This window comes from Carassius auratus, chromosome 7 (genome assembly GCF_003368295.1).
Source record: "Carassius auratus strain Wakin chromosome 7, ASM336829v1, whole genome shotgun sequence".
NCBI lineage: Eukaryota > Metazoa > Chordata > Actinopteri > Cypriniformes > Cyprinidae > Carassius > Carassius auratus.
The window spans coordinates 4,904,760-4,917,103 of record NC_039249.1 but is presented as its reverse complement, the minus strand read 5'-3'; the positions used below and the strand labels follow the sequence as shown (position 1 = coordinate 4,917,103).

The 12,344-nt window shown below is 34.3% G+C and overlaps 1 protein-coding gene across 3 annotated transcripts; it reads right to left on the bottom strand.

The window, feature by feature from the left end:
• Positions 1-457: 457 nt before the first annotated feature.
• LOC113105610 (monocarboxylate transporter 13-like) lies at positions 458-9,361 on the bottom strand. Of its 3 annotated transcripts, XM_026266775.1 has the most exons (7): positions 9,248-9,361; positions 8,456-8,499; positions 6,230-6,471; positions 6,013-6,156; positions 5,677-5,933; positions 3,398-3,923; positions 458-2,642 (listed from the first exon to the last, which is right to left on the bottom strand). In XM_026266775.1, exons 3-7 carry the CDS (start codon positions 6,462-6,464, stop codon positions 2,386-2,388), a joined length of 1,419 nt encoding a protein of 472 aa, XP_026122560.1. In that variant the 5' UTR covers positions 6,465-6,471; positions 8,456-8,499; positions 9,248-9,361; the 3' UTR covers positions 458-2,385. The 3 variants fall into 3 exon arrangements, with proteins under 3 accessions (XP_026122560.1, XP_026122562.1, XP_026122561.1); XM_026266777.1 differs by lacking the exon at positions 8,456-8,499; XM_026266776.1 differs by having other exon boundaries at positions 8,456-9,353.
• Between the last annotated feature and the right edge of the window lie 2,983 nt (positions 9,362-12,344).

The window sequence follows — 12,344 nt, the reverse complement described above, 5'->3', positions numbered from 1 at the left end:
AAAAATATTAAGCCGTTTTCAACATTGATAATAAGAAATGTTTCTTGAGCAACAAATATCAGAATGATTTCTGAAGGATCATGTGACACTGAAGACTGGAGTAATGATGATAAAATACACAGGAATAAATTACATTTTACAATATATTCAAATAGAAAAAAAAAAACGTTTTTTTTTTTTTTTTCAAATTATGATATTTCACACTATAACCTTTTATCAAATTAATGCAGCTTTGGTAAGCATAAGATACTTGTAAAAACCCTTTTTTTTTTTAAGAAACCTAACATATCAGTTATCTATATTTTTTATATATCCAGCTCAGTTACATTTTCTTGTACTTCGGTCACAATATCTTCGTTTAAATTGTTTCATACCATAATTCTTCATGAGAAGATCATAATATTAGAATCTATGAAGAATATAAATATATATAACAAAAAAACAACAGCACAATAAGTACAGAAATAGCCTTTAATTCAATCACATTAAAACACAATTCTGTTTACCTAAAACACAGTTTTATACTATACTGTAGTAGTAAAACCCCTTTTGCCATGCTGTGCGCTTCTTGGAAAATTAAAACAAACCACAAGATACAGGCTGGTAACCTGGTTAAAGATAAACGGTAAAACTACCTGACTGGCTCAGATGGCAAACTCCATTCAACTTTTTAATTAGATCATAAGTCATCTTGCGCAGTGTATTTCCAAAGCTATAAAGTTCAACTGACCAGATGATGAAATATAGTTAAATGTTACTGCCTCCAAAGCTAATGAACTTAAAATATGACTTAACTGATCCAAATTCATCCAAATCTCACTTCTCATACGATACAAGCATATTGAGGTCAATAAGAGCATGTATAATTGCATTAATACAAGTGCTTGCTTTGAAGACAACTGTGTGTAAAGGCAGTGCTGTTAATCTCACAGCAAAAAGGGCCTCTCGCATGAGAAAACAAAGTCCAGCTGCGCTGAGCTCATTGACTATGAAGATTAAGGCTCACGTGTTTGGTTTTATGAGAAGTGTATCTTTAAAACAGCATTAGTGACTCATTAGTATTCAAGGTTTTCCCATGGGAAGTACATATTAGACAATGTTTAAATGAACCTACACCAGTTTGTGCACCTCTCGCACTAAGTTAATGATTTCTGAGTGAATCTGTTTATGTCAGCAACCTCTGTTGAAAATATAAGTCAATATTCACTCTGAAACCTGCATCTTAAAGATCACAATAAAAGCCCTTCATGTTGAGCAAGATTTCCATCATACGATATTTATAAAGTATCAATGTCATACACAAATCACGAATCACATGGTCCAGTTTGTCCCTGAAAGGACAACATTAAAATGCCATGTCTCTGACAATGATAGGAACATTAATAACATAATGTGATCATCATATTCCTCCATATGAACCTCAAGAACAGTCCAGCTGTAATCAAGGTAAGGTACAGCAAGTTGTGTGTCAAAAAGTGAAAGAAAAATGCTCTATGTGAGGAGTAGCATTGTGTTAGCCTTTAGCTTGCCTTCCTGCTTTGTATACTGTACTAAAGTAGCCTCCAGCACTAAACTTCCTGGCAAAAGAAAATGTTTTACCCTCATTTTAGCTTTTGCTTGATGTGACAACAGATATGTGATGCTGACTATGCAGTTAAAAGCTTTTCTGTAATCTAGAAAACTCTTGATAGCAGCCTTCATGTTTTACTAGTCATGAATACAAAATGCTCCTCAGTAACTTGTGATTAACAAAAACCACAAGCATCAGTGTTTCCACCAAACCCTGAAGCTGTATTTGTGCATCATAATTAAATTCCTGTCAGGGGAAGCCGGAGGTGAAGTGCTTCACATTGATTTACAATACAAAAAAATTGTATTAATAGGCTACTTTAATAACAATCAAATAAAATAAATAGTATATTACTATATATATATATATATAAGGAATGGTTAAACAATTCAGATTGAAAATTAAGACCGATTTGTTTTAAACTTTATACAAGCCAGGCTAAATTTGAGCTGTAAACTGACTGTTGCTTTTCAAACTCTTTCAAAACTTAGGACTTCCATCAAATTGATTGTCTTGATATTAGGCAAAAAGCATAATAGCAAATTTCACATAATTATTCTTTGGCATGGAGGACATTTCACTAACTGAAATTACCCACAAAACGTTTTACTGCAAAATGTGGTACAAAACCATCCAGTGCAGTATGATTTGTGATTCCAATGCCAATAGTTGCCTATATCCTGTTTAGGATGCAAAACATCCTTCTAAAAAATAAAAATAAAATATTTTTTCCTAAATTAGTATGTGCATCATTTCTGAGGTATTTCTTCTCGTTCTTGCACTAGATGTGTAACGTCACTCTTCCAACACACCTTTTACTCCTTATCCGAGTAGGGTATATCATCCGAGGGACAGAGTATCTCAGGAACAGAATTTGAGGACAGAGTTTGTTTGAGAAGTCCATCTTCAATGGATTCATCCTGAGACTTCTTCTGTGAAGGTGATGGGGGTGGAGGGGCCGTACAAGACCAGAAATAGGGAAGAGTCATTGTAACGAACGTACCTAACACGAGGAAACTTCCAGCAGCGATAAAAGATACCGTGTACATCCCAGTATAGTCCTTCAGCCAGCCTGGGAGGAAAAAATGGAGATTGAACAATTATTTGGAGGAGTTTATATTAGTTGCTCACTAATGGATCCACTGCAGTGAATGGGTGCCGAACAGTGTCCAAACAGCTGATAAAAACATCACAATAATCCATAAGCATCCATACAACTCCAGTCCATCAATTAATGTCTTGTGAAGTGAAAAGCTCTCGGTTCATAACAAATCCATCTTTAAGGCATTTTAACTTAAAAACGTCATTTCTGGCTAAAATATGAGTCCAAAATCCATAATGATGACTCCTCCAGAAATCCCATCCGCTGTTGTCCACTCACATCAAAATTTACCAACATGTTTGTTTATAAATGTTTATAACTGTTTGCTTGACAAGATCATTCTTCACTGAAGAGAGCAATGTTATGGACAGAGGACTCCTATTTTAGTCGAAAGCAACAGTTTTAGGATTCACATGTGTTAACGTTGGATTTGTTTTTCGTACAAACCTTCAGCTTTTCACTTAGGACAAATTGTAGTCATAGTGGATTACTGTGATGATTTTATAAGCTGTTTGGGCTCTCATTCTGACGGCACCCGTTCACTACAAAGGATTCATTGGTGAGCAAGTAATGCAGTGCTTAATTTCTCCAAATTCATTTGATGAAGAAACAAGTTTATCTACATCTTGGATGGCATGAGGGCGATTACATATTCAGCAAACTTTCATTTTTGGGTGAACTCTTCCTTTAAATAAAACTATTGTGATGATCTCATGAGCTCCTACCAGACAGTGGTGCTCCCAGCAGCCCTCCGATGCTCTCTATGAGCTGCAGCAGACCAAGGGCTCCCAGCATTCGCTCCATGCCTACGATTTCCGGCACCACCGCAAACGCCAGTGGCGTCATCGCTCCTGCGCAAAACCCATAGACCACACTGACAACCAACAGTCCCGAATAAACCACGGCTACAGGAATGAGCATCAGAGAGAGCCCCAGTAACCCAGTCCAAACCACCAGCATGTGCTGCATCCGCATTCTGCCCAGGTCTGAGAACCAGCCGGAGGCTACACGGCCCACGATGTCTGCCACACCAGTCACAGAGATCACAAAGGCTGCCTGGTACTCAGTAAAACCAATGTGACGGCTGTGGGCGACCAGATGAACGTAAGGGATGAAGTAGCCGGCATTGAATAAGGTGATGGCCATGGAATATGTGAGGAAGCCTCGGTGTGAAAGCAGAGAGATCTCAAAGCCCTCGTAGATACGGGACAACAAAGAAGAACATTTGTTGAGCTTGGATGCGTTTTCAGCCTGAGAACGGCACAAAAAGAAACAAGCCAACTTAATATATATTCTATATATGCTAATCTGCAGAAAAATCATTATAATACATTTATTTAAATATAAATGTGTTGAATTGTATCAATTATATATATATTAGTCATCAATTGTTAAAACCATTAATATTTAAATTAATTGAAATATTATAAATACTTATTAAAATAAATAAAATAAAAAGTTTTGGGTCTACAAGTTTTTGAAAAAAGTTATTTTATGCTCACCAAAGATGCATTTATTAGATAAAATATCTACAGAAGATTGTTGTTAAGTAGTTTAAAATTACAGTTTTTCAATTTTAACATATTTTAAAATGTAATGTATTCCTGTGATGACAAAGCTTTTTTTCAGCATCATTACTTCAGTGTTAAATGATCCTTCAGAAACCATTCCAACATGATGATTTGATGCTTAATATTTTTTGTGGAAACAAATTATTTTATTTTTTTGATACAGGACTGTTTGATCAATAGAAACACTGATGTGAAATATATATTTTATAACATTATAAATGTTTTACTGTCACTTTTTCACAGCAAAATACTGCTTCCTGGATAAACAGTTTTTCTGCTTAATATTTTGGGGGAAATGTTTTTCAGTATTCGTTAAAGGTACAGGTTATAGGACCTGCCACTAGAGGGCGCACTATCAGAACAATAACAATCGCGTGGTTTGATGACGCTAAGAAGGAGCGTGGAATGATGGGATTTGTTGTCTTCTACCCAACCGCTGACGGCCATCAATCAGACGGAAAGATAAATCATGGATTTAACGTAAGTTCAATGATTTGTGCGAGTAGATTACATACAAAGTCAATGCAAAGATGCGATCAGACTATGGATCAGACGCATCCTCACGAGGATCTAGAGACGCGATACACCGTGTTTGGCGTGTATGCCCCATAATACTAATCTTGTTGATCGTTATAATAGCTTATGTTTTCTGTAAATATACGAATCAAAGCAACTCACCTGTCGAGTAAAATACAAGCGAGATCAGCATCCCTTTCTAGTTTAAGTTTGTCGCGAAGCTACTTCCACATTTGTCCACGACACGTCATGTGGTTTCTACGTCAGTAAAGGCGGTATCAAAGGGTAACTAACGTCATAGACAGGCGACTGCACTGCCCCATGCCACTGTTTAGAATGGGAATTTTCTCATGATTTACAAGTAGTTGAAAACATTAGAGATATTGTTTTAATCAGCTTGACAAAATATATAACACTAGCCTAGTAGTTTTTGGATATTTTACTGCAAATATCTTACAAATTGTACCTTTATGAACTAAGTTCAAAACAACAGCATTTATTTAAAATATACCTTATTTTTCAGACTATAAGTCGCACCTGAGTATAAGTCGCATCAGTCCAAAAATACATCATGATGAGGAAAAAAACACATAAGTCGCACCGGACTATAAGTCTCATTTATTTAGACCCAAGAACCAAGAGAAAACATTACCGTCTAGCTCCCTCTCGCGGCTGTAGACGGTAATGTTTTCTGTTAGTTAATTTCTCTTGGTTCATGTCAAATAAATGTTGATAAATAAGTCGCACCTTACTATAAGTCGCAGGACCAGCCAAACTATGAAAAAAAGTGCGACTTATAGTCCGGAAAATACGGTAAATCTATTGTAACATTATAAATGTCATTTTCAGTGACTTTTTATCAATTTAAAACACCTCTGCTGAATAAAAGTATTAATTATACATCTCAAAACACATACCTTCACCACAACTTTTGGTGTCCCTAGAGGCCGAATGAGAGCTCCACAAGCAATCATGTTGAAGCTGAGGCCTCCGAGGACAAGCAAGGCCCCGCGCCAAGCATAGGCTTCTACTAGATACTGAAAAAGTGGAGAGAATGCAAAAGAGGCAAGTCCGACGCCTGTGAAGCCCAGGCCCATGGCTAGAGACCTCCGCAAGGTGAAGTACTGCATCACTGACGCAACGGTAGGAGTGAAGATCAGCGCCCAGCCTAAACCTAACAGAGATAATCACAGAGTAAAAACTGAATCCTGACATTGGTGGATATTAAATACACTCTCTTCAAGAGCATCTACCTGAAATGAATCCCATGGTCAGGTAAAGATGTAAAAGAGATGTTGCCTGGGATGCCAGAATGAATCCCAGGCCTGAGAGGAATCCTCCCATCATAACAACCGGACGAGCTCCATATACGTTAGATGCGGCTGCACTTATTGGACCTGCAGGCAGGCGTATGTAATCAGCTGAATGCTGAAGCCAAACTGTGTTGTTTGCATGAAGGAGTGAACTTACTCATTAGCTGTTGCATGGCCAAGCCAATGGATGTTATCCAAGACACCGCCTGGGCACTCTCACCAAAGTACTGCACAAACTCCACAAAAAAGACACCCAGACTGCGGATAAGCCCGAACACCAGCGCAGAAGACACGAAAAGAGACCCCACCACCACCCAGCCCCAACCCCCATCAGGTGCCACCATCTGTGGGGATGACTGCTGCTCTTCCGGTGTCTTTTGGGGCTTTTCCATGATTGCACTGAAGAGACAGATTACACAAATAGTTCACTCAAAAATGAAACCTGACTCAGGCCATGTAAGATGTGGATGAGTTTGTCTCTTAATAGGAACATATTTGGAGAAATTTAGCATTAAATCACTTGATCACCAATGGATACTCTGCAGTGAATGGGTGCCATCAGAATGAGAGTGCAAAAACACAACAATACAAAAATAATCCATGTCCATCAATTTACATATTGTAAAGTAAAAAGCTGTATATTTGTAAGAAACAAATCCATCAAGACATATTTAATTTCTGGTACTTCTAAAATACCAATCCATCATTAAAAAAGTCAGTTCCCTGTTATCCTCTTGATCTGTACATATATCTCTCCTGATTCAGAGAAGATTATATTTTTGACTGGAGAAAGCAATATTATGGATAGAGGACTCTTATTTAGCTGGGGTCAATGTTTTTAAGTTAAAACACCTTAATGAGAGATTTGTAACTTTACAAAACATTAATTGATGGACTGGAGTCGTGTGAATTATTGTGATGTTTGCATTAGTGGTTTAGACAAGTGATGTAATGACACACTTCTCTAAATCTATTCTGATGAAGAAAGAAACTCAAATATTTCTTAGATGGCCTAAATGTGAGTACATTTTCATATTCCTTTATGAGAAGACTAGAGCAAGTATATACCCATAATCCTTAACTGCGTCATAGACAACATTAAAACACTGTCAACAAATCAATAAAAGTAATTTGGTTGCTTCTTGTTTTTTTTTTTAAACCCCATTTACTATACTACATAGGGCTCTGTTTCTTGACAAATAACTGGTCTCGGTCATACTCTTCATGGTCTCTTTAACATTACCTTGAAACTAAACACATCTGTTCATTCTGCGTCACAGAGCTGTTAAACACTTACCAGTTTCAATTCTACAACTAAGATGATTTATATTCATTGAACAGTTAGGTGTCCTTTAGCACACACTCACACACCACTATGTTATTTTGAAGAAGTAAATCTTTTAATTTAGTCCTAAAACAAAATGTTGAACACGAGTTGATCTTGAGGTGGACTCTGAACTGTCATTTCCAGTAGTCTGAAAAATTGAACCAATCAAAATCTGATCACTCAGGTCATCCGCTGGGTCATCAATAAATGTTTTTATTTTTTCTCAGAAGGTGTTAACTTTAACATCAAAACATCGGTAGAAAGAGAATGTACTGTTAACAAATGCATTTAAACATAAATGTATATTTAATATGACAAGCTTCCAAAAAAAACTGTACTGAACTATTCTATATAAAGAAAAATAATATATTAAAATACCAATTATATTTTAATTCACTAATTAGAATACAGCTGCTTCAAAAGCACATATGTATTACTATAATGCTATAATAGAAATATACTGTAAAAAATATCAGTGAACGTACTTTTATGTTTCATTTTGATATAGGCCTATTGAGCATATTGTTGACCTCACCACTTGCTAGTGTATATAGAGGCTTTAATTTTATATTTGGATGATACTTTGTGGGATGTGCATCATAAAGATGGAAAGATAAACATTTGTTTTGTAGAACCATGTATAATCACAACCAAACTAATTAAAACTGTTCATGTGGCAGGGGACTTTGTGAATGCTCTTTTCCTCAAATAATTAGTATATTTTACAAAATAATAATAATAATAACGATATGCCAACTGCCCTAAATATAATTTACTCCACTAATTAAACTTCATACATATTTATGCATGTATATGCATGTAAATGATACATATTTTACTTTAAAAAATATTTCTTATTAACAGATATTTAATTTAGCAATGTTCAAACTTTTCTACTAAAATGTTTACAGTTATGCTGTAATTTTCTTGACACAACCAAAGAAGAACAGTCGATTTTAAATGTTGAATGTGCACCTATACCATAAATATGCAAAATAAAAAGGAATAACAAGCATAACTGCTAAAATAAAATAAAAACTAGCATGATACTCCTACCTTTTGCCCAATTTCCTCTGCCTTTCGGACGAAACAGGCACCTCCTGTCCATGCAACACATCATTACATAACCAGTGTTTTTACAGGTGCTTATAATATAATATTTGAAGACTTATGAAAATATTTTCAGATGTTAATTTGTGGTTGTACACATTTGAAAACTTTACACAAAATATATGTACATTTAAATGATTTAAAATATTTTCTTTTGTAGCTTGATGTTAAATTTCAATTTTAAAATAGTTATCAAACGGTCAACATACTAGATTTAACAACAATTAATAACAATTATATGGTACTGTAAAAAAAAAAAAGGTCACAGGTAAAACGATGTCCAATGAAAATCAGGCATATGGCTCATAAATATTAATTACGTCACACGACATAGGATTAGAGAGCGTGAATAAATTAATATTCATGAAGTCAGGCTTGTTGTAGCAAACCCGTCTCGTTCCTGTCTGTTTAAATAATATTTTACACACGGTTACATTACAGTGACAATAACACGATTTAATCATGTATTAGTGGAATATAAGTAGCAACACAGACGCGAATAGCCTATATTTGTATCGTGGATGTACCGCACAAACAATGTCAGGAGATACAATGTTGTACAATGAAACACACAGCCTTTTAGACAAAACATTATGAAACGAACAAATGGAATGACATACAATATACGACTCCGAGTCTGTGAAAATGCGATAAAATATTCCATGCAAGATGTAATTTGTTTGAAAATGCATTTGGAACAACGGTTAATGTTTCAGGAGGAGATCAGTAGTTACTTACCCATAACCCCCTCACCCTTTTTCCTGTCGAGTCATCATCAGGCCATTCGTTTCGTTTTAAATACTAGTGAGGTTACATTTGAACCGAGGCATCGGAGCTCGTGTCAAGAATAAATGGGCGTGCCACATGAAGCCTCGCTGGTTAACGTAGAAATCACGTGACCAATGTCAAACGGTATGGCAAGCCGTTTTAACAATTACTATACAGCGATAAAGGCTATGTAGATTACCATTACATTTTAAATATACTTTATTCTTATAAAAATACCTGAGATGGCTTGAAGAACACAGATAAAACCATATACAGTCGCAATCATTGTTTATTTTCTTCATGTTTCATCAGAAAAAGTCTATCTGCATGTTATTCAGCTATTAGTAGGGATGGGCAAATCGATCCTGAAGTATTGATATATCGATACTGATTGCGGGTATTAAAAGTATCGATACTCAAATCGATACTAAGGTGTTTTTATTTACCAGTGATTTTGTTTATTAAACAAAAATAATGGCTACAATACGCCTTAAATTGGATGAATAATGTTAGAAAATAATTGTATGGAAGGGATTTTCCTGCTCATCTGAACACACCCAAATGTTGCAAGGCAGAATCAATCAATTACAGAGAGCATTCACTCACTTCTGACAGTGCATTTAAATAGAGCTGCATTTCCCAAGAGTAGCTTGTAATAAGAGAGCATTAATGTTTTTGGAAAAGGTAGCCCAGAACAATGCAGAAAAAATATAGGCTATATGATTGAGTTATTTCACAATAAACCTTTTGAAACTCAAAAACCTAATTTGAGTAAAAATAGCAAAAATAATTAAGAATTTTAAGGTAAACATTTGCAAATTTTTACGTTTTCCTCCAGTGTAAAGAAATGTACATTTTGTATTTTTCTTGCAGCTATATTTATTATTGTATTTATACTTAAATACTCAGTTTTGTATTTTATAGTATAATAGAGATATTACAAAAGTAAAATTCCTTATTTTGTTTAATGTTTTATTTAGAAATAATAACTATATCACTATGGACCCGGACCTATATATCAAGCACGGATGGACATCTTATGCAATAGCAAAAAAATTATCTTGATATTTTATGAACAATTACATAAGAATAAAATAAATCATATTTTGTTTCCTTTTGAAACTTAAAAGGGATCAATTTGAGCAGATGATTTGACAATCGCTGTCAGAGTGCACTTCCACAGTACATTCAGCATCTGCATCACATTCATTATCTCAACCATATTCTCAAAACTATAGTTTTCAATTACTTCATATTCAATATTTTGATCACTGGCAGCTTATTCACATTTATATTTCACTGCATATAGTAATTGCTCTGCATTAAAGCCATTCACATTTTTTATTAATGATATGATATTTGCTGTTTTTACTGGAGGAAAAATAACAGATAATAAAACTGGCGTCTTATCGCCATCCTGCCACCAGAGGTCACTCGATGACAAACAAACATATTAGGCTACTGTTTACAAAATTACAGTGTTTACAAATAATTGTTTATTTTTGTTAAGTCCAAGTCCAAGTAATCATGAAGACAAGACAGTTTCTCACTTCTTCAAGGTTTATTCAAAACTTAAAGCAATACATCTACAGCACCATCTCCTGACAAGTACATAGACACAACAATTTTCTATTTGGTTTCCTCAACAAAGGACATCCATCTCCTTGTTTCAGTTTCCTGTTTAATCTCTCTCCTATATGTTGCTGGCTCATTAATATTCAATGTACGATTACCATACTGGGCTGAAATGCAAATTTAAAAAGTACTAGTATCTTTTAAGTTCAGGATATCTCTGTTTTAAAAAGTTTCTAGCAACTAAAAAATAAGAACTAGTCCTATTTTTTCCTAGCAAGAAGGGTATAATTAAATACTAGTTAGTATTGGAATAAGCATTAGTATAATGATTAAGTACTAGTACCTAATGAATAAGCGGGCTATAAATTCACAAAATACACTACTTTACGAATAAGTTTTGATTCTGACTTATTCAGTTACATTTTAGATACCCAGTCATACAAGTAATATGAAGAATACAAATTATTTCAGGAAAATTAAATATTTGTCATATGCAATTTCTTATGTGTACGTTACATCATATGGATATCCGTACTGGTATTAAATTTCACAGTTTAATAGGTAAATTAATTTAACAGAAACAGATATTCAACAAAAACACTCACAAAAGCACTCACAAGCTAGCTAGTTTTCATTTGTTTATGAGTATGTACAGTACTCCGGTCAGTTACAAACAGGGGTGCACTTTTTTTTTTTTTTAGAGAACCTGGAGATTTGGTTTGGTCCTCACACTGAATACAGAGTGACCCATTAAATATAACTATAGAAATATGAATATTAATAATAGTTATAATATTATAGCACTTTATTTATTTCGTTTTTAAAATAAAATAATAAACTAAATAATAACGTGTGATAATATTATTAAAAATTAAAGGTAGGCCTAGTATTACATACAAATACAATTGTTATATAGTAAACTTAAAATAAAATGCTAATGTTTACTATTACTCTTAGTTTCCCTGTTTAAGAAGAATCACTTTATGTATTCCCCAATTGTAAAATCTGCATTTCAATTTAATCTTGATTGTTTTATTTTAATTCTATTCTGGTGGCATACAGAGCCACAATTATGAAATTTGTGCTAGTGTCCAAATATATATGGACCTAACTATATATGTAAACTATCGTTCAAAAGTTTGGGATCAGAATGATTTTTAGAGTTTTTTAAAGGAGTTTCTTATGCTCATCAAGGCTGTATTTGTTTGATCAATAATACAGGAAAAACGGTAATATTGTGAAATATTATTACGATCTAAAATTATATTTATTTCTTTGATGCAAAGTTGAATTTTCATCATCATTACTCTCGTCTTCAGTGTCACAAGATCCTTCAGAAATTATTCTAATATGCTGATTTATTATCAGTTTACTGTATATTTGATCAAATAAATGGAGCCTTGATGATCATAAGCGACATCTTTAAAAAAACATTAAGTCTTACTGATCCCAAACTTTTGAATGGAAGTGTATATGTCACATGGATATTGTC